A 23167-nucleotide genomic window follows, 5' to 3' on the forward strand; every position below is an offset into this window, starting at 1 on the left:
CCCAACAATACAAATAAGGAGCAGAGTAAACACGGACCACTCAAATATTAGAGGTAGGATCAGGTGTAATGGAGTAGTAAGTATCCCCTGCCGACCGGTCACACCCGCCGTGTGCTCTGTGTCATGATTGAGAAATAACGGAAAAAAAATCCGTCGTTAATTCAGTGTCTAAGTAATGGTCTAACAATAACATAGAATTTCCACTTCGTTAGAGAAATCAGCTTCACCGACTTCCCGTTTCTGACTATCCAAATCGCCTCATTTATATTACTTTTGTACACCAAATCTCTTTGCTCTGTAAGACATATTCCATAAATATATTCGGAAGGAATATCCACATTCTCTAAAATTGTACTGTTCTAATTTATTCGTTTGATAGTTCTACAACGTACCACCCTTCTTCATTATTTACTCAGGTCACGAGTTCATAATTCAACAAACCGCTGTTAAAATCCCCAGCAGTCATGGCGTCTGTACGAGAGAACTTGATTTCTAGATCCCCATTTCCTTTACATTTTGTGCCGCTTTTTACTGATCTCCAAACTCCTCTGTGACGTGTTCTTCATTGATGGCCTTTGGTCGAATGTAGAAAAAATGAAGGATCGGTTTTCACGTCCAGCAGTGGGATTCAAATCCGCGACGTAAGAAACAACTTCTTACACCGTGACTCTAAACACTGCGCCACGCGGGCGACCATATCATTTTATTTACCACCTAATTTCATTATTGCGTGATTGTTCTCTGAAATATGATACTTATTTCGTGATTATTTATAGATATTTATATTCTGTATATACTTATATATCCTTGATTATACATCATTTTTCATGTATTTCAATTTGTGACATACAAAAATGTTATTTTACGAAATGGAGAAAATGAAAAGGTATATTTGCTTTTTTCATATGCTCAGTTCCTTTATGCCATCTAATATATGATGGTTTTTAATTTAGTTTTCACAGTGGATTTGTATTGTTGCTGATCTTGGTCACTAGAGTGTTTGGTTCTATGAAGGAGACTCCACAGCAGATCATTAACAAGTACAACAACTACAGGACAATCTGTAATGGACTTGGATATCAGAACCTAAGCTGTAAAGCCGACAACAAAGGTACAGAATTTTTTTTATTTTTTTTTTTTTTTTTTTTTATTTTTTTTTTTTTTTACAATTTTCAAGTCTGTTTATAACGAATTAGCAATTTAAAAGCGTTCCTTATTTTGTAATCAAATTTATTTTTGAGAAAGAGTATAGATAAATTGACTGCATCTAAAACATGTAAAAGTTATAAAATATGACTTGATGATTATTTTGAAGGGAAAAGATCAATTGCTTTTCAATCGTCACTTAGCAGTGCGTTGAAGAACATGGGATATAAGCAGACAGTGATATTTGACAAGGTGACCTTGAATGAAGGAAATGGTTATGATAAAAAGACAGGAGTGTTTACCGCCCCTGAGGAAGATGTGTTTACCTTCAGCTGGACAATGATGTCAAAGACAGGTAAATATTTTGTCAGTGAGATAGTACACGACGGTAAGCATTTTGCTTATAACCAAGCGGATGGAAGAGGTCTCACTGATTATGTAATGACATCAAATACTGCCAACATAAAAATGAAGAAAGGAGATAAAGTATGGATTAGAACAAACAGCATATGCTCATGGTGGACACTGGAGTAATTTCTCAGGAAATAAGTTATAAATAAACCATGCATTCAGTGTAATAAAAAAAATAAACAGACTTAATCGTAACTCTTTCATTTGCTTCGATTACCATTTCCAATACAATAATGGATGATGTTCTTGTGCGAACTCCAAACATACTTCTCTCTCTCTCTCATTAATTAATTACATGTTTTACTTTTTTTATAAAGAAGCAGATGTCTCCTTTTTTCCCAATTATACGTCTGGCTATACGTGAAATAGGACTTTGAGGCATTACTATGATACATATTATACCTCTGGCTATACGTGAGATAGGACTTTTATGCATGACTATGATACATATTATACGTCTGGCTATACGTGAGATAGGACTTTGAGGCATTACTATGATACATATTATACGTCTGGCTATACGTGAGATAGGACTTTGAGGCATTACTATGATACATATTATACCTCTGGCTATACGTGAGATAGGACTTCTAGGCATTACTATGATACATATTATACCTCTGGCTATACGTGAGATAGGACTTTGAGGCATTACTATGATACATATTATGCCTCTGGCTATACGTGAGATAGGACTTTGAGGCATTACTATGATATCTATTTTTGTACACCTATAGGTAATCAGCAACAGTAAATTGAGATGAAATCATTCAAATAAGTTGTGACCCTGGCAATATAGGTGTTAAGCAACCCAGCGTGTAAGAGTACATGTACGTAAATAACTTAGAGAAACTCATGTGAGTTTACATATTTTTTTGGTTCAGCGTGTATGTATTCTTATAAATGTCTTAAATGTGAAAGTATTTATCTTTGAAGGATTCTTTTTATTTATTATACACATTGCTATTTTATATATGCCTATATCTATATTTTTTTTTATTTTATGCTCTTGATTTGTCAAATTAAGTTTTTGAAATAAGTGCATATAAAACTCAATAATGGACTGGTTTTCGTTTCAATACATTTAGTTCCTTATGTAAAGCTGCACTGAATCCTCAGGTTTTAGAAAAATACACACTTTAGAATCCCCCACCGACTGGTCAAACCCGTCGTGAGTCCTTTGTATTGAACAGGTAGAAAGAATATTCCGTAGTCAAAGTAGTATAAAAACAGGGACTAGAAATTGGCATGAAGTATTTCAATCAAATACCGCCAAATGATAGGTTATATTTGCTAACTTGGTCATTATGCGACCATAGAATTTACGAAATGCAGAATGTAAACGAGGTGTTTCAAATCAATGTAACATCAACTTATCTGTTAGTAGCCTGCCTAGGTTTAAAATTGATCCTACTCCGAACATGCTATTGAGTATCGTGTAAGTTGGGAGACATAAACACCATATGCAGATGATAGCGGAATATCACTACATAAATAAGTCATCTTGTTTGTCATGCAGTTTTGTTAGTTAGAGTTTATCGTCTATAGTTAATAAAACGTCCAAATATAAAATAGATGTGGCAGACTCTGTGTCTTTTATTTCAAGCTCACTGGGATATATCGAGTCGACATTTGAATGGAAGTAACTATTGTTAATTGATAAATAATTGAAATATTTGAATGTCGAGTTGAAGGCCACAGCGTTTCCTTCTTCTCATGTAGAAGTTTTTGAATAAATTATGTTTTATTCGAATATAAAAACATGTCAGCTAATAAAGAAGCACAATTTGTGTCCATCGATATTCCAACATGTTGGAAGACCTGGTCTCCGAAAACTACAAAACTCCAGCATTCTTTTAATATCAACTTCAGAGTACTTTTACGTAGAAACAAAGTAATTCTTTTGATGACCAATCACAAGATAACAAAATTTCCGAGGTCCATTTTTATTGAAGAAGCAGTTGTCTATGAGATCAAAATGCTAGCTTTTAGCTTATCTTCACGAATCCTGTATAAAATGTAGAAAAGTCGTACTTTGATAAATTGTTAATGTTTCGCAGGAGAATCTAAAGGGCACCAACTCTTCTGTCAGAGCCTGTGCCCCTTATAGACTCCACAGATTGATAACTTTTTACTGGGGGTCGTGTCAGCCAGTATGGAGTCTTTCATCTTTTTCAATATCCGTTGTGGAATATAAACCGAGCGACAAGTATCCTTGAAGACAGACTGTCCACCAGCAGGTGGTTATAATGAAAAAGATGAAGATACAGAATAGTGATCAATCTAAAAAAAAATCATTAAATACAAATCAGTGAACAAGACATAAAACATATTTTTTATATCACAAAAATAGATATACTCTAATTATTATTTCCATATGAAAAGCACCTTTATTGCTGTTTTTATCAAATAAAACCATACACTGACAAAAAACCTCTTGACTAAACCTTTTGGAACTTGATGAGGGAATTTTAAAATTTTTAAAAGATGGAGAGATACTTATATGTGGTAATTTTCCTGCAAGAACTGGAAACTTGTTAGATTTTATTAGTCAGGACGGTGGAAGTATATCTAAACATACTCAAAAATGATAGATAAACATTTGGTGAAATTTTCAGTTAGTGCGCACATTTTTTTTTCAATAAAAAAAGTGTTGTCGTTTTAACCGGACAACCCTCGTATGCGTTTGAGCCAACAATGTCACAGAAAACCTATTGCTTTAAAAAATAAGTCAAATAATGCAATGAAAAATTAGAATATAGGGCTATCTATGACATTGAAAAAATCTCTAGTCATTCCGTGAGCCTATGACGTGTTATGTAGCGGATGAGCCCATGACACGCGATGACTGATCGTAATGACCCTATGACTTAAACGGGTGGACAAATACATAGCAGAATGAATCTATGACTTATACGTGTTGACGTAGCGGATGAGGTTAGGACCTTCGTGTTGACTTGCTTAGGAACAATTAAACTTTACCGCCCCCCCCCCCCAAAAAAAAAAATATGGAGTCCCCGACGTGTATGTTATATCCCTTGAGCTACTAAATATTACATGTATCGTTTATTCAGTGAAAAAAAATACAGGAATGTGTGAAGGAAGCGCTTGCTGCGGATATGCTTAGTGCCGTTTCTTTCTTACTTTGTCATTCTTTTAACAAACAAACGTGATATCAATGAAGCGAAATATGAAGATAACGATTAGTACTCAACTCAGAAGTACATTCAAACAATGCAAATCAGGAGCAGAGCAAACACGGACCTCTAAAACATCAGAGGTTGGATCAGGTGCCATGGAGAGGTGAGCATCTCCTGCCGACCGGTCACACCTGCCGTGTGCTCCTTGTTATGATCGGGAAAAACGGAATAATCCGAAGACAATTGAGTGTGTAAAGAATGGCCTAACAATTGGTATGAACAAAGTCAGTCAGCATTTGACTTAATGATAGATTGCATTTGCAGACAAGGTCATTGTATCGACCATAGAACGTAAGAAATGACGACTTTAAAGGAGACTGTTGATATCCTTGTTTCATCAACTTGTTTGTGAATAGCTTGTCTCGATTTTGAAATTGTTCGTACGAAGTGCATGCTCTTGCGTATCGAATGAACTGAGAGACAAAAACCCCATATGCAGGTGATAAGGGTGTTTTGCTACATAAGTAAGGAAAGCTGACGATTGGAAAGTTGAAGTCATCACGTTTATCATAAAGCTTGGTTGTTAGGTAACCATTAACGTCTTTTTCTAGTAAAATATCCAGATATGAAATAGATGTGTCAGTCTCTGTGGTGTCCTTTATTTCAAGCTCACTGGGATATATCGAGTTACTTACTATGAATGGAAGTAACTATTGTTAATTGATAATACGTTGTCAATATACCTAAATGTCGAGTTGAAGGCCACAGCAAGAGATTTCCTTTCTCATGTTTAAGATTTTGAATTAATTCTGCTTCATATGAATACAAAAATAGGTCTGCTTACAACGGGGCGCAATTGGTACCCATTGAATTTCCAACAGATTGTTGGAAGAACTGGTTTCCAAAATCCACATAGATTTTCAGAAACTCAACATCTTTTTAATGTCAACATCAGAGTACTTGTGTGTACAATCAGACTGTTTTTTAACAAAATAATTTTGCAAATGACCAATGACAAGGTAAGTAAATTTACGAGTTCGATTTTTATTGAAAAAGCGGCAGTCAATGATGTCAAAAAGCCTGGACTTTAATTTATCGTGGGAATGGTTGTATACAGAGTTGAAAAGTCGTAAGTTTTTATGTCATTGATTTTGGTAAAAGTTTGTGATTTCAAATTTTCCAAAGGTTCCTTGGAATTGTTAAGTTTCCACATCTGATTTACACCACTTCTCGAATATAACTAATGTTTTGCAAACAACATTATCAGACTAAGACGCAGGAAAACAGAGTCATAAAACCATGCGTCCTTTTTTTCCCTTTAAACATCTACAGATGAAAGTGTTATCGAACAACAAATAACGAAAACGTAACGCGTATAAAGTGGATGAGCTTTACGTGAAAACCAGTAAGATGAAGGAGGGGCTTTTTTGTTAGGGTATTTGCAAGATTTTGTATCTCACAGAATGCAAAAAAAGATACATGTATGCATATTTTATAAAAAAAACAAAACAATGTCTTCTTTACATACTCACTTTTGTTTTTATGTTTAGAATAATTACACTTAAGTCTTGGAATTACATGCACCTTATGTAAATTTGTTGTCACATATCATTGTATTTCTCAACCAAATTACATTTTTGCGTGCCTGTTCTTTGAAATTAGATACTTTTATCGTGATTATTCAACGATATTTACGTTTTATTTATGCTTAAATACTCTCTTTTAAACATTACTTTCATCTATTACAATCCATAATATACACAACTCAGTTTTTTCTCTTTGATGGAGAATATGAAAAGGTATCGCTGGAGTTTGTTCCTCCCGTGTGTCTAATTCTTATATATCTCTCTTAAAAGTTTTTGTGTGTTTTCCAAGATGTATTTTAACCGTCACTGATATATTCCACAGTGGATTTGTACTGTTGCTGATCTTGGTCACTAGGGTGTTTGGTTCTATGAAGGAGACACCACAGCAGATCGTTAACAAATACAACAACTACAGGACAATCTGTACTGGACTTGGATATCAGAAGCTAAGCTGTAAGGCCGACAACAAAGGTACATAATTTTATTTTAAAGAATGTTACAGTTTTTATGAAAAAAAAAAAAACTATTCATAAACCATTTATAATATACTTAGTAGTTTTTCTATTTTGCATCACTTTTATTTGTGGGAAGCGTATTTGTTTGGTTGTTGATCTATTTTTAAAACAAATATGCTTGATACATCAATCGTATTTAAATGTGTAATCAAAAAGAATTGCTGATTTACTTTTTTTAAAGGAGCAATTGCATTTCATTCGACACTAAGCAATGACTTGGAGAACATGAGAAAGCAACAGACAGTGATATTTGACAACGTAACACTGAATGAAGGAAAAGGTTATAATAAAAAGACGGGTGTGTTTACCGCCCCTATGGAAGGTGTATATACTTTCAGCTGGACAACCATGTCAAAATACAGTAAATACTTTGTAAGTGAGATCGTACATGATGGTAAGCCTATTGCTTACAATCACACTGATGGAAGGGGCGCCGGTGGTCATAATATGTCATCAACAAATGCCAACATCAAACTGAAGAAAGGCGACAAAGTTTGGATTAGAGCACACAGAGACTGGGGTCAATTTGCTAATGGTGGAAATTGGTGTAATTTTTCAGGAAATAAACTATAATATAATGTGCATATGAAGTGATATAAAGTAAACTGATAAAATTATGTGTAATTCTTTCATATTTTGTTCGAAGGGAAAAATTGACATTCATTATTTTTTTGCTTTGGTTCGAAACCCAAGAATACCACTTTTTTAAAATTGTAGAATGATTTTTGCTGAAAGAAGTTTTGTTTGTCATAATTTCATACCTATCAATGATAAGAACTCTCCTTTAAATACTAAATTCACATGCTAAATATGACCTTTATACATTTGAAGCTATAGGCATTTTGCACGCCTTGTCCCCCCGCCTTCTTTGTACTGACGTCTCTCCCCGAACCTCAGAACAAAGTCACACAAAGTGGTTCGAGAAATCTTGCCCGAACTTCGACCGCTTGTTACGATCAAAATGAGTTGGATTGAATTCACTGTTCACTTCAATTTTTCGCTTTGGAATCCTTTTAACTCCCTGTCACTATGAAACTTTAGTTTGTTACTTTTACAAGGTTTAAATCCAACCAAAAATCAACTTTTGTTGATTCTTCATAGTATTGTCATATTCGTTTAAACCTACGACGCCGAAGAGTTCCAGTCAAGGTCACAAATAGTCTGCTTCAAATACTTCATTTTACTATGTTTTGGTATAGCAACGAACCAAATTACGAAGTATTTGAAGCAGACTATTTTGGACCTTGACTGCAAATTTGAAGCAGAGCAAACACGGACCTCAGGTGGGATAAGGTGCTATCGAGGAGTAAGGATCCCCTGTCGACCGGTCACCCCCGTCGTAGACAAATCAGTGTGAAAATAATGGCCTAACAATTTGTTTAAAAAATGTCAGTCAGCATTAGACTTAATGGTAGATGATATTTGCTGAAAAGCTCTGTATCGACCATAGAATTTGCGAAAGACTGTTGATATTCTTGTTTCATTAACTTATTTGTCAATAGATTGTATTGTTTTAGAAATTGGTCGTACGTAGAGCGTGCGTATCGAATCAACTTAGAGACATAAACTCCATTATGCAGGAGATAATGGTATATTGCTACGTAAATACGGTAAATTGACAAAAGAAACGTTGAAGACATTACGTTTATAATAAAGTTTTGTTGTTATATTATCATTAACGTCTTTTTCAAGCAAAATATCCAGATATGAAACAGATGTGTCCATTGAAGGCTATAGGAAGTGGCTTCTTCTTTTCATGTGAATACAAAAATAGATCGGCTAATAAGCGGGCACAATTACTACCCATGGGAATTCCAACAGATTCCTGGAAGACCTGATCTCCGAAAACCACATAGATATTGTCAATAAGAAACTCAAGTATCTTTTTAATATCAACCTCGGAGTATTTGTGTATAGGATCAGAGTGTTTTTAACAAAACAAGTTTGCGGATGGCAAATGACAAGGAACTATTTTCCTTAGAAATATATTAAAAAGTAAATGACCTACTCCTGAAAGAATATTTTAGGAAAAGAAATTAACTCCATCAAATTTTTTCTTTATTATTATTATTATTCATCGGGTACATATTTAATTTGTGAGATGAATAGCAAATAAAAAACGAACTATCGGTATTTATAATGTGGTCCCAGAATTGGAAGCTTCACACATGACGTCACTGCCCACAGTTAATCATGACCTTGACCCCTTGCCCACTTTTTGCCATCTCGAATGCCTCCAGGGTTTGTTCCAGTTTGTATCGGTGGGTAATCAATGGCTTTACGTCGATTTTACCACAGGACAACATCTCTATCAGCGTGGGCCAACTACAAATGTTAAATCAAAATCTTACTGCAGGCAACCCCATTAAGAACCCTCTATACACTGCTGTCAAATTTCTGATGATATATATATACCTAGAGTGAGCAGCCCTTAAATCTTAAAGATAGTAAATTGGAATCTACTATGTATTTCATAATTTGCAAACAACAGTGATTTCTGTTCATCAATACTCTGTTGTCTTTGAACTTTTTTCTTAAAGGGGGGAGGGGAGGGCACCCTATGATGAAAATTAAATAAATAAGCTCAGTATTTACACGATTATACGATATAATTTTCTCAGTGTCCTTCAGTTTACAGAATGTCATCTCTCTGTTTCTAAATTATGTCGCTTAATCGCTTCACAACTTTAAAAAATAATTAAAACTTATATACTCTATCGATGTTGGCCAAGGACAAGGTTTCAAGACAAGGTCTTAAATTGTTACTGCATGAGAAAATTAGGAAGAATTAAGCTTTTGAGGGGGTAAAGGGCCCTTTATACACAAAGGCAAAATGTATTTTTATCACTGAGAAAATTATATCTTATGAAGATATAAACTTTGAGCTTATCTATTTCATTTTCAACATAGGGTACCTAGCATTTATCAACAAGAAAAATGTTCAAAGACAACAAACTATGGATGAACAGAAATCACTGTCGTATACTTAAATGGGGAAAATACACGCAAACAAAGTGATAATTCAATTTATCTTGGCCTATTTAAATGTTGAGAATGCTTGAATTGATTACAAATTGAGTAATAATCTATTGAATATCAGATCGAAGGGCAAATTACTCTAGCTGCATAAAAATACAAAAAAATAATCCGAGCTATTTAGTGTGCAGTGTAAATAGGGTTCTTAAAAGGAAGATTTTTAAATAGATATTTCCCAGTATGAATTATATTAATAGCACTGCGAGAAAACTGCTCAGGAAACATAATTTGTAAGGGATTTTCTAATTAATTTTATGATAAATGGATTGTACATCATATCTGCTGTAGCCATTCCTGTAAATCCAAGACAGATACTAACAGGAATCTCTAATCATCCAGAGAACTCATGACACACATATACATGTTTATTGTTGCCGCAGAAAAAAAAGAGAGCTTTTTTCATTCTAGTGAACTTATGACTTGCGTACTCACGAAGGGAAATGAGCTTATTTTATATTTCTTATCAGTCTGGCGAACTCATGACTTATGTGTTTTTACATAGCGGAATGAACCTATGACTTACGTGTTGACGTTGCAGAATCAACCTTTGACTTACGTGTTGACATAACAGAATGAATATATGGCATGCGTTAATGTTGCAAAATGAATTCATGTCTGTTGTTTACGAACCAGACTGAAAATATAACTTAACGTGTTGACGTAGCGGATTTAACCTATGACTTACTGCTTACGTAGTGGAATTAATCTATATGAATTGCATGATGAGCCATCATGAGGTACTGGAATGAACCTATGACTTACGTGTTCACGTAGCGGAATGAACCTTTGATCTCAATCTCCTTGGCAACAGTGGCCACAACCGGAAATGAAACAGAAGTCGGTCCGTGTCCAATTATAATGACTTGGCCACCGGGCTTTGTAGCCTAAAAAATAAGAAGATTTTTTTCCCCTGTAAATAGCGAAATATTGTTCTTCGCCTCAAGATATACGTCCAAACAGCATTATTCCACAATCTCTAAGGTATCATTTCTTGTCACTCATTTGACAATATCTTAAGTCCCAAAATCAAAAGACAGTACGCAGGTAACATGAATTCTAAGATTCCATTTCCTTTAAAAAGGTTGAACTGGGTACATGTACCTTTATGCAAAAACTTACGTGAACAGCGAGATTGACAGCAAACTGTGCTCCGCTACACTCAATGGTTCTGTCTGGCATCGCCCCTATCAGATCCGCCACTTTTACTGCTACATCCTCCTCCTTGTCTTCCCGTGTTATCAGGAGTGTGTGGGTGGCGCCACACTTCTTAGCAAACTCAAGACGGGAGGAGTCTATGTCTACAGGAAACAAATGATTTGTTGGAAATATTCATTTTGCAAAGATTTCATTTCATGAATGTTTGATAAAAAAGTACAATAAACTTCTTTTATTTTCAAAGAAAAAACTATTGTTAAATTATTTATCTATGTAATCAAAATATGTTTGGTGTGTGAATTTTTGGAAAACAAATTGAAATATATTCCCAATGACAACACATGACACCTTTTCGAGGGTGAAATTTTCTGTACTGACAAACATCTGCGATGCAGGAAAACTTTTAATTATTTTCGAAGGTGGTTTGTGTAATGTGACAAGAAATGATTTAACACATATAATTATAAAACAGGAACAATATACCCCCCCCCCCCCAAAAAAAGAAGAAACATAATACATTTTGTATGCTTTATTATCTTCTGTATTTGTACCTGTCATGCAGATGGCTGAGGCGCCCAGCGCTTTTGCGCAAAGCATTGCACAAAGACCGATAGGACCTGCCCCCGTCACTAGGACTTTGTGCCCCAGCGTGATCCCGGCCCTCCAGCAACCGTGTAGACCAACAGAAAGAGGTTCCACGCATGCGCCTTCCTCAAAGCTGACGTTATCCGCAAGTCTAACAAAAGATCAGGGGTGCGTTCAACAGCATAGCTGCTACGTAGCCTCTACGTAAAGCTACGCTCTTGAACGGAGAGCTAGCCTAGCCGCTACGTAGGGAGAGCAAGCATAAAGATTTGATGCTAAATACCAAATCCAAGATGGCCTCCTTCGCAGCACTTACGACTTTAACTAAATTGAAGATTATTTTGTACGACTTAGCATATTAAATGTATATTTACATATATATTTTCGCTTGAAATAAACTTTTTTGGCTCCAAAAAAAGTTTATAGTGATATATTTATATTCGAAATTTAACACTTAGCGGCTAGGTTACATGTAGTTGTCCGTTCAATATCTACAACCTAGCTGCTAGGTTAGCCGCTACGATCTTGAACGCAACCCTGATTATTCTGGTTTTACTGTTAGAAGGAAGAACCTAAAATATTGCAAATGAACAAGGCACGGTCGAAGGTAAATTCAAATATGTGAGTGACAACTCACGGACAAGCTTAGGGTATATATTTTTCTTAAGGTTTAAGGAATAATTTTATGTACTGAATGATATGCACCTTGTACATGTAAAAAGATAAGAGGAAAATTGTTTTATAATGACTTCTCCACAAATTTCACTGTATAGTTGTTTGCTATTTTTTTTTATCATTCAGTGAATTAAATGGCGGTCTGGTGATTTATACGGCATCAATAAAGTGCTTACTTGAACGTGAAATCTGCGGCGTGAACAAAGTACCTCGCCAGAGCCCCGTCGTCAGGGGGCGTGGCCAGGAAGTAAACTTTAGGACACATGTTGTAGCGGCCAGACTTACAGAACTCACATACACGGCACGTGATGTGTGGGTCCACAGCCACACGGTCACCTGAAGATTAAACAATATACACTGTATATTATAACTAAGAGTATAAAAAAATTTCTTTTTAATAAGATTATGGTAATAATGCATATATGCGTCAAATTTAATGTGCTGGGATAATTTCTTGTAAAAGACCTACACACCAATTTCATTTTTTTTTATCAGCAATACTAGAAAAATGTGATTTGAAATTATCGAGAGTGTTCAAATAAGGTTACCTATTTTCAGGTGTGTAACTCCCTCCCCCACTTTACTGATGACCCCGCTGATTTCATGACCTAGCAGTAATGGTCCAGTGACCACAAAGTGACCAATGGCGCCATCTTTCCAGTACTTAACGTCAGAACCACATATCCCCACTCTTTGGACGGCGATTTGTACTTCTGCAAAAACAATCAAAGTAACAAAACGATTAATCATACAATAATTATCGTACCAATAGAAGTGTCTAACATTTATAAAATCTGCGTTGCTCGATGAACAAGAGTCCTTCTATTTATTTTTTTTTTACAGTACCTCCTCTAACCTATTTACTAGTGTACGAAGACACGATGACACGCTAGGTCATTCTGGGAGCTACATTGTAGCAACAAGTATATTTTGTCTATCTTAACTTCTTATGTCTTTCGAAAAGATGTTGTTCCCTTGCATTATTTGCATTATACATCAGTATGGGAATTCTATGTAGAAATGGTTCTCTTACCACCAGGTCCTGGCTCCTTAATTGGAGAATCCACCTACAAAACCAAACCAATACAATGACACTACAAAGCAAAAATCAATATCATATAGACTGGGTATGAGGGCAAAATGTTTGCCTGAGGCCGTTAGGCCGAAGGCAACCAGTTTGGTTTGAGGGGTCGACAAAACGCAATTTGCCCGAGAACACTGTCAATAAAGCTTTGTTATACCTTTTATTTATTTTTTTTTTAACATACATGTTTCCTTTACCCGCAATGTGGTTAAACTCGGTCAATTCCGTCACTGTCGAACACCAACGAATGCAAATGAGATTGAGCTGATCCCGCCCACAGCGTGACGTTTGCGGTCCAATATCTTATCGACAGGTCCAATATCTTACTCCGCGGTCAAACATCGATATTTTTATGACCGCTCAGTAACACATTCGAAATGAGACATTTTTAAGTATAGATTTATTTAGGAACCAATTCTTAAAGGTATAACAATACATTTTTACTGGTAGTTTGGATTTTTAATATAACATTCTTATCAGTAGATTGGATATTTGGTTGCTTCGACAAATGACGAGATGAGTATAAGCTTCGTGTAAACATGAAGGACAAAAAATGAATGTTTGTACCGACTTTAAAACGATTGTACCGACTTTAAGACATTGTCAAATGTACGATGTTAAATGTTTGTACCGTCTTTAAGACATTGTCAAATGTACGATTGTACCGACTTTAAGACATTGTCATATGTACGATTGTACTGACTTTTAGTATTTGTTAAATCACGATTTCTGAAATGTCATTACTTGTACTGTTTACTAATCGTAAGTTTAGTGAGCATCACGTCAGCGCGTACTGAAAGTTCAAACTAGCGATGAAAATGTATCATCAGAATTTATAACACAGATGATATCTGCATGATAAACATGATATATATCTCCAATATGTTATTTTACAGATATCTTTTCAGCACAACGAGCGTCCTAATTGGGACAGCTCCAGGTCACTATGACTGTAGCTACAGCAAAAATCTAGGACACTTCATAGATAATTAAAATAGTGATAAAATTAAGAAGAAAATTACGGAAGCCGGTAGGTGCCAGGTAGAAAAATATTTTATCTGGCGGCCGCCAGATAAGTTTCTGGCGGCCGCCAAATAATTATCTGGCGGCCGCCAGATAAATAACTGGCGGCCGCCAGAAACCTATCTGGCGGCCGCCAGAAACTTATCTGGCGGCCGCCATATAATTTTTCTGGCGGCCGCCAGATAAAAAGATCTGGCGGCCGCCAGATAACTTATCTGGCGGCCGCCAGATAACTTTCTGGCGGCCGCCAGAAAGTTATCTGGCGGCCGCCACATAATTTCTGGCGGCCGCCAGATAATTTCTGGCGGCCGCCAAATAACTTTATGGCGGCCGCCAGATAAGTTATCTGGCGGCCGCCAGAAAATTATTTGGCGGCCGCCAGATAAGTTTCTGGCGGCCGCCAGGTATTTATGTGGCGGCCGCCAGATAATTATTTGGCGGCCGCCAGAAAGTTATCTGGCGGCCGCCAGATAAAATATTTTTTCTACCTGGCACCAACCGGCTTCCGTAGAAAATAGTTACTAGGCAATTCTTCATTCACCATGAACCTTGGAAATGTGGAAAGGATTGATCAAAAACTGAACAGCTAGTAAACTAATGCACAGTATACATGGTATAATTTTACACCTACCAATCGTAGATCCCCTTTCTTATACAACACGGCGGATAGATTGCTTCCACTCATATTGTCTATACAGAAAGTCAGAAATGCATTTCAGTGAGAAAAAACTAAAATAAACATGACGTTTTTATCGAGTTGCATTATCAATTCATTTGGATTAAGACAAGGAATAAAATAAGACCCAGTTTTAGTACTTACGCTTCTTTACGAATAAGACAAACAGAATGAAGCGTCTGACCTAAATATTGCAAGATAAATAAACTGCAGGAATGTCTGATATAATCTCAGATGAAACAAAATTGGCGGATCTAATTTTTAAAACTATCTCAATCGCACAAAACTGGTGGATCCAAAGTGGAATCAGGTGATTTTTTTTGTTGGGGGGGGGGGGGATGCATGCCTCAAGAAAATTGCATGATCAAAGAAAATATTTAGAAAGACAGATTAAATGAGGATACACTACGCGTACACACTACCCCTGCTCCCCTTCAATTTGCCTGGATCTAAAAATTGTCAAATATAAAGAAAATAATTTTGGAAGTATAACATGTATAATAAAACTTCTAAAAGTGTTATTTATAAATCTCTTCAATAAGTTGCTCAAAGTTCTCTGAATGAGTTAAGATAATAACTTAAAGTTTTTCTATTGCTAATAAAAATATTAAACAAATGAAGAGGCCAGACAGCTTAATATGATATATATATATATATATATATATATATATATATATATATATATATATATATATATATATATATATATATATATATATATATATATATATATATATATATATATATATATATATATATATATATATATATTAAAAGCTTGCAAGACCGGGGGAATCTAGCTTAAAGTAGCCTTATTTTGGAAAGAACGGAAATTAAAAGCTTGAAAGAAGCACATGTTCGCGTTGAATTAACTGTTAGTATCATATAAATTAACTGTTGGTATCATATAAATTAACTGTTAGTATCATATGAATTAACTAAAAGTATCATATAAATTAACTAAAAGTATCATATAAATTAACTAAAAGTATCATATAAATTAACTGTTAAAATCATATTAATTAACTATTAGTATTATATATAAATTAACTATTAGTATCATATAGTATCATATAAATTAACTAATAGTATTATATAAATCAACTGTTAAAATCATATAAATTAACTGTTAGTATCAAATAAATTAACTGTTGATATCATATAAATAAAATTCATACATGTCATCAACATAAGACCAAAAAGGGCAGTTCACAGCATTAAATGCTACTTTTTTTTAAAGATAAAATTAAAATAAATTCCACTTGCAAAATGAAAGCATAATGGCTGGCAGCAAATAATGAAGAAATTTCCGGAAAAGGGATATATTTTGTTTTTCCGTTTATTTGTTCAGAATTTTTAGCCAAGTACCGAAGTTCTTCTTGCCAATTTGCTAATGGTGTTTTATTTTGTAGGTACAGGAAACAATGGCGATCAAACTTTCCAGAAATTTTCAATTGGGTCTTGACTACGGTACCCTAAAATACTGTGTCGATCCGATGTCTGATTTGAAATAGAGGCAAATATTTCGTTGAGATGGAGGGGGGGGGGGTAAGTAAGTAAGGCATATTCAGATAAATAGAAGGTTCCTTGAAACCTGAAGGTCAAATGTCAGGATAACATCATATTTCTATGTTTACAAAGACCTTGACCTTTGACATTGACCCATTTTTAAAGGTCAAATCCAAGAGTTCCATTACAGGTGCTCCAATATTTTTACCAATGTTCGCGTTGAAGTTTTAGGTTTTAACTAAGGAAACTGAGGAACTTTGATCCATCCCTAAAAGCTGCTGCAATTCATCAATTACACTTTTATTTACTCTCAAATTGATGGAAATCGCTGTCAAAACTAGTTAGGATTTCATGGGTTTCCTTAAAACTACATGGACAAAGTAAACTAAAGACTTAATTTTATGTTAAGAAATATTTGATGTTAGAATGCGGTCGGCATGGTCAGTTACTCTCTCTCTCTCAACTTTTGTCCATCCTCTTGCTTTTTTTCATGGCCATGCAAATGCAACAGTTGTCCTGAAAGAAATGCGAGTCTAGCTGCTGTACATGTATATCAGGTAGACAGACATCTCGGCCCAACGACACCTCGGCCCGACACGCTTGACATCTCGGCCCTGACATGTCGGCCCAATATTGTCGTTGTGTCTGACATTCGTATATCATTATATTAAACGAATCATTCACGTAAGCATTAACATTGTTTTGTGTAAGAGCTCTTTTGCGTCGAAGGAAAGAATGTGATTCCCGCAAGTTTTTTTTGTTGAATAAGTGAAAAGAAAATCCAGTGAGTTGATGAAAGAAGACCAGTTGTAAGGTAAATATGTAAACATGATTACACTAGTCTTGCATGAAATTTCTCTTTCAGTAGATCTCGATGTAAAAACCAATGTAAAGTCTGAGTACTCGCCTGATGCCGTAATTTTCTGTCATCTACCCATCTACCTATATACGGGTATCCGTTGAATGAAAAAAAATATAAATAAATAAATAAAGGAAAAGAAACGTAAATAAATGCATTCGATGTAAGATGAATAAATATCAGATTATAAAACAAACAGTTCCTGATGAAAGACTTACGATTCTAAAGACTGGCAATTTTTCATTATTAAGAATTTTCACTTGCCTAACGCTGTACATATCGTCGTTGTTTTTTAGATGCAATCATGGCGACTAAAAGTCCAAGCTTAAACTCCCTGATGAATTACCGTTTTGTCAAGAAGCAAGTTCCTAAACTAACGAGTGGAAGTGAGAGCTTATTCAGCTCGGACACTAATGGCATTGATAGTCCGCAGGGAGTTAAAGAAATGAACAAACAGACAGACAGTCAAACAAGCAGCTGTTCCTCTGCCACAATTCTCTATTCTGATCAGGAAGGCGGGAGTCAAAACAGTGAAACTACCATTCCATATAATCCAAGCCAGAACTTAGGAAGTCAGGATCCCTTCTTACAAAATACAGATGGTAAATTAATTTACTTACATCTTGTATACTAATTAATTTTCCTTTTCATATAGACATCGTAGATAAAGAAACAGGGACATTTAATGCTCAGCAAAGAACTCAGAACCTTATCATGCTTATATATATTCAATGTAACATTTGAAGACACGAAGTAGAAGACTGTGACAGACTGGTGAGACTGCCCAATACTTCCATAAGAAGATATAAAGATCATGAATTGCTTTGGAGTTTATTTACAAAGACTGTCACTCTCTAACTTCTCTACCATTGGTTCTTAATATATTCACAGCTATTGGCTGGAATAAATCACAGTGATTAGCACAATAAATAGTGCATTTGTTTTAATACATTATAATAATTAAATGTGTGAACTAATGATGGTCTTTTAAGGAATTACTAATTCGATGTAGGATTTATTTTATTTGAATTAATCCTTCAGTTGGAGTATCGTCTTTTTTACTTCATCATGTTCATGTCAAAAATCTTTTAAGTTTAAGTTAAGTTAAGTTAGAGGAAAGAATGCAACTCTGAGATGGAGATTGCCAATCTTTGCGTGTTGATTTCAGAGGAGCTGACGTGTAGTCCAGAGTCCCCAATATTTCGTGGAAAGGTCAAAGGGTCAAACAGGAATTGTATAAAGGATGAAGACACAGAACCTGGATCCTCTCCTTGGCTTTCTAAAGAGCAGGGCATAGTTAATGGTGCAGCTTCTACCTCTAAACAAAGGTAAAATGATAGGTTTTGGTACTTAGTTCTATCTTCATACACTGTAAACCAACTATATATTATTCACATCAACTTTAATTCATGATTCGTCAGTTTGAAATGAATACGTGATGATTAATTTTTGTGACTGAGGAAACATTTTCTACAAATACAAAGCAAAATAAATGGTTCGCAGCAATTAATATTCGCAAATTAAAGTAGGTTGCAAAACTTGGTTTACAGTAAAGGTAGATAGGTTCTCAAGCTGTGTAATGGACAGGGTTGTTCCTTAAGACCAGGTCACCAGTGGGCTGGGGAATTTCCCCGCCTATAATGATGTCATCCCCTGGTTATTTTGGTATTCCTCATAAACTCCCCATTACAGGAAGAACCCCAGATCCCCCTCTACTTTTTAAATGTCCTTTCTATTTCAATTCATAGGGACAACCTTGAAAGGAGATCCCAAAATTTGTATAAGGCTCTAAATACGCTCTTGAATACATCTGAGAGGACAAATAAAGAATTCTGTAGACACGTTTTTTTCTTTGATTTCTTTATGTGTATTTGAAGTTTTGACTCTAAATAGGATAAAAAAATGTTTGAATAGATAATTAAGTCAAAAATAAAAATTTTATGAATGTTTGAAATGTGTGTCACGTAACACATGACAGACATATAACGTAACATGACAGACGTATAATAAAACATGACATGATTAAATTACATTTCTGAAGCCTAGCAATACAAATAATCTGTAAAAAATAAAATTAAACAATTCCTTTAACAATGCAAAAAATTTTTCACTCTTACATAGAAGAAAAAAAGATTTTTAAGCTACTTTTGATGCACAAACTGATGATCGTAACACTGACAGACTCCTTTACTTAGCCAGCCAAATCAACCATAAAGTTTCATTATTTTATCAAAAAGGTAATGTTGCCGTAAGAAATGGACATTTTTCAAATTTTGATTCCTTATAGATTTTAAATTTGAATTTTAAAAAATAAATCTCTGCTATACCCTTTGTAAAATACAAAATTTCCATCATGTCTGTCATGTTACCATATTTCTTGAGCAACACCTGTTTGAAACGAGCCAATAAAATTTATCATTCAAAGCTTATCTTTTATTCTTGGAAATTATAATACACAAGACATTATTATTTATGAAAATACTAATGAAATTAAAAAAAATAAATTATTTCATATAGATCAAACCTATATCGTAACATGTACAGATGCACGTAACACTGACAGACTCGTTTTAAAAACTGCAAGAAAACAACTACAAAATTGTATTGTTCAAGTTATAAAGACAAATTTTGCCTTATGATACATGAATATTCTTAAATAGAAATACTCTTTGGTTTAATTCACTAAACGTATAAATCTGAATGCACCCGTTTTATTCACGTAACATGAACAGACATTCGTTTTGTCCGTCACCGTTACGATAGTATTCAGGCAATGTCTGTCAATCGGTACGTTATGTAAGAAATGTCAAATTTTAAGTGTTTATGTAGTGATGAAGAGCGTGCAAGTTCTTTTTTTTTTTTTTAAATCCAAAATACACCTACTAGTTGACAATATTTGATGATATGTGCTTAAAATCTAGGATAAAGACAACTTATATTTTCATGAACATAACATACTTTGTGTAATGTAACATTTGACAGACAAACATTCGTGGCTTCTCGGGCTCTCTCTTTAGCTCTTCTTATCAAAATGTAAACACATTTGCATAGAACACTGGAGAAAATTTAAATATTCATAACTTTAAGTCAAAAGTATAAGAAGAAGCCTCTCCGAGCCCCATTCTTAAAATAGAACGTAACGCCCACTTGCCATGACAGACACAGGAAGCATCCCACAAATTTGTTAATTTCTAAGCACACATGCTTTTCTGTTGAATCTGTGATCACTTAATTGATAAATACGTAAATTTTCTATCAGTAGACAAGAAAGATAAAATAGTTTGCATAAACAGTGGCCCATTTTATAACAATGTACCCGGTGTATTTAGACTGACAGACATTACGTTCAAAATATGAGAAGAATAATGTGCATTAAAATACTTTTGTATGTTAATTTTATCCTTCCTAAACAGTAGTGAATGAAGATATTCTGTGTACAGGGTATTATCGCCGTATATTTTTCATTTATTTTGACATGGTTGAAAATGTCCCCCTACACATGCGTGATTCTAGTGGAATTATCAAATTCATTTCAAGAAAAAAAAGTAAGTTGATGAAAAAATCTGCTTATATCATCTTTTTTTATATATTTGCAATATACTTTTCAATATAAAACATTTCTTAGGTCAATTTTTTAAATAATTTAATTTATATTCCTCTTGTTAAAATCATAGGTCAAGATGTACTCAAGAGCGAATTAAGAGCCAAAATATAATCAAGGTTTTTTTTTATAACTTGTGGAAGCTCGGTTAAACCTTAAAATATACCAGATAATTTCACATTTATATAATCATATATCTGAGAAATGTGTATACAATTTCTTTATTGGTAAAGATCTGTATTGTACAATCTACATTTTACTGATTTGTAGAAGGAAATCCAAGCAGGAGGTGAGGCAGGGGTTTGGGGACGACTTGACCCCGGACCAGACGGAGGCGGTCAATCACTTGAAGGCAATGTTCCCAGACAGAAGTATGGACATTCTACAGCAAGCTCTGGAGGCACAGTCCTGGAATGTTGAGAATGCTGTCGATCACATGATTGATTCATGTAAGTCACATGATATCTATATATAGAAAAAAGTTATACATGCTGTATAATGTGGAAGAAGGCCCTTAAAAATGAATAAGAATGTTGAAAAAAAAACCAAGTATCTCTGATTTTCCAAGCACCTTGTATGAATGATTCTATAGACACTGTGAGATAAATAATACATTTTTCTTCAGAATATATTTTTCGAACAATTTCATTTTGCTTGTTTTTGTATAGTAGCCTATTAGTAAGACAAATATTTAAATGTGAATGAATTGCATGTACTTTAAACTAGTGGCAAAATTAACAAAACTGTTGACTACTTGTAGCCAAGGCCCTCAAAAAGAAGGGTGCCAAAAAGCGAATTATACGTGTGGACAGCAGTGATTCCGATGGGGAAGGAGGGTCACCAATCCATCACCCCTCTAAAAGGGCACGACCTCTAGACTCCATTGACCTTGACCAGACTCAAATCTCAGAAGAGGAGAAGAATAAAAGGATCGTCTTCCTTCAGGAGGCATTTCCCGGGAAAAAACGAAGGGTGAGTTCTTGTCTGACAACAGATGAATGAAATAGTTATTCCATGCTGTGTTTTTTTTTCAGTTTAATTTAATACTGTTAACTGTGTTTGCCATAAAAAATTCTGTTAATTCTCCAGCTAGGGAATACATGACAATAGATTCAAGAGACAAACCTCATGCACAGCTATTTTTAAACTCCATGAGATAAAATGTCATGTAAATAAAATGTCATGTAAATGTGTGATATTTATTCAGGATCTACAGAGAGCTTTGGAGAATAACAATTGGCAGACAGACGATGCCCTCCTGGAACTTAGTAACTTCATGGATAACGGCAAAGAGAGACAAGGTATGGTCCTACTAGGTGTTCTGTACAAGCAGAGTGGCCAAAAGAGTGAATGAATTTTTAAAATATTAAGAGGGATTGATAAAATTTAGAGGTTTTAAGAATCTCTCTCATTGCAGGATAAATCAGAATGTCTTTTATGTGTAACATTTAAGTAGCAATTTGCATGTGTAAAAAAGGCTGATTTCTCCTTCCAATCCTAAACATGTGTCAGTTACCCGTAACATCTGATTTTTTTCTGACAGCTGCACTGGAAGATGAAGAGGAGGATTTTAGGAGTGAAGATGAAGAAGTAGACAGTGATGATAGCATTGAGGTGAGTTTAGGGGTGAAGATGTAGACAGTGATGATAGCATTGAGGTGAGTTTAGGAGTGAAGAAGTAGACAGTGATGATAGCATTGAGGTGAGTTTAGGAGTGAAAATAAAGAAGTGGACAGTAATGATAGCATTGAGATGAGTTTAGGAGTGAAAATAAAGAAGTGGACAGTGATGATAGCATTGAGGTGAGTTTAGGAGTGAAAATAAAGAAGTGGACAGTAATGATAGCATTGAGATGAGTTTAGGAGTGAAAATAAAGAAATGGACAGTGATGATAGCATTGAGGTGAGTTTAGGAGTGAAAATAAAGAAGTGGACAGTAATGATAGCATTGAGATGAGTTTAGGAGTGAAAATAAAGAATTGGACAGTGATGATAGCATTGAGGTGAGTTTAGGAGTGAAGAAGTAGACAGTGATGATAGCATTGAGGTGAGTTTAGGAGTGAAAATAAAGAGGTGGACAGTGATGATAGCATTGAGGTGAGTTTAGGAGTGAAGATGAAGAAGTAGACAGTGATGATAGCATTGAGGTGAGTTTAGGAGTGAAGAT

The 23167-nt window shown here is 34.8% G+C and overlaps 3 protein-coding genes across 3 annotated transcripts in view; 2 read left to right on the forward strand and 1 right to left on the reverse strand.

Annotated features, from left to right (window-relative positions):
* The first annotated feature begins 961 nt into the window (after nt 1-961).
* Nucleotides 962-7371, forward strand: LOC133176313 (complement C1q tumor necrosis factor-related protein 2-like). The gene is made up of 2 exons (XM_061311444.1): nt 962-1111; nt 6980-7371. The coding sequence occupies exons 1-2, from the start codon at nt 1009-1011 to the stop codon at nt 7369-7371; spliced, it is 495 nt and encodes a 164-aa protein (XP_061167428.1). The 5' UTR covers nt 962-1008.
* Nucleotides 7372-8957: 1586 nt separating this feature from the next.
* On the reverse strand, nt 8958-15262 carry LOC133176296 (sorbitol dehydrogenase-like). Its single transcript, XM_061311431.1, has 9 exons — nt 15177-15262; nt 14988-15046; nt 13283-13316; nt 12798-12962; nt 12426-12585; nt 11541-11725; nt 10954-11132; nt 10597-10718; nt 8958-9123 (listed from the first exon to the last, which is right to left on the reverse strand). The coding sequence occupies exons 2-9, from the start codon at nt 15039-15041 to the stop codon at nt 8973-8975; spliced, it is 1050 nt and encodes a 349-aa protein (XP_061167415.1). The 5' UTR covers nt 15042-15046; nt 15177-15262; the 3' UTR covers nt 8958-8972.
* Nucleotides 15263-17315: 2053 nt separating this feature from the next.
* LOC133176289 (SWI/SNF-related matrix-associated actin-dependent regulator of chromatin subfamily A containing DEAD/H box 1B-like) overlaps nt 17316-23167 on the forward strand; it is a 25844-nt gene continuing 19992 nt past the window's right edge. The window contains exons 1-7 of the mRNA XM_061311423.1: nt 17316-17355; nt 17697-18002; nt 18569-18728; nt 21272-21450; nt 21762-21973; nt 22209-22302; nt 22545-22615. Coding sequence (XP_061167407.1) covers nt 17705-18002; nt 18569-18728; nt 21272-21450; nt 21762-21973; nt 22209-22302; nt 22545-22615 — 1014 coding nt within the window. The 5' untranslated portion in view covers nt 17316-17355; nt 17697-17704. The remainder of the gene's footprint in view (nt 17356-17696; nt 18003-18568; nt 18729-21271; nt 21451-21761; nt 21974-22208; nt 22303-22544; nt 22616-23167) is intronic.

This window comes from Saccostrea echinata, unplaced genomic scaffold, assembly GCF_033153115.1.
Source record: "Saccostrea echinata isolate AGI-Se365-2 ecotype Australia unplaced genomic scaffold, CSIRO_AGI_Sech_v1 ptg000073l, whole genome shotgun sequence".
Classification (NCBI taxonomy): Eukaryota; Metazoa; Mollusca; class Bivalvia; order Ostreida; family Ostreidae; genus Saccostrea; species Saccostrea echinata.

Bases quoted from the DNA above. Each gene is read 5' to 3' on its own strand.
- LOC133176313 (XM_061311444.1), top strand. From the start codon at position 1,009: ATGAAGGAGACTCCACAGCAGATCATTAACAAGTACAACAACTACAGG. The intron at 1,112-6,979 runs GTACAGAATTTT...CTTTTTTTAAAG, and splicing joins CTGTAAAGCCGACAACAAAG to GAGCAATTGCATTTCATTCG.
- LOC133176296 (XM_061311431.1), bottom strand. From the start codon at position 15,041: ATGAGTGGAAGCAATCTATCCGCCGTGTTGTATAAGAAAGGGGATCTA. The intron at 10,719-10,953 runs GTAAGTTTTTGC...CTTATTTTTTAG, and splicing joins CTGTCAATCTCGCTGTTCAC to GCTACAAAGCCCGGTGGCCA. The intron at 9,124-10,596 runs GTAAGTCATAGG...TAACATTTGTAG, and splicing joins TCATTCCGCTACGTGAACAC to TTGGCCCACGCTGATAGAGA.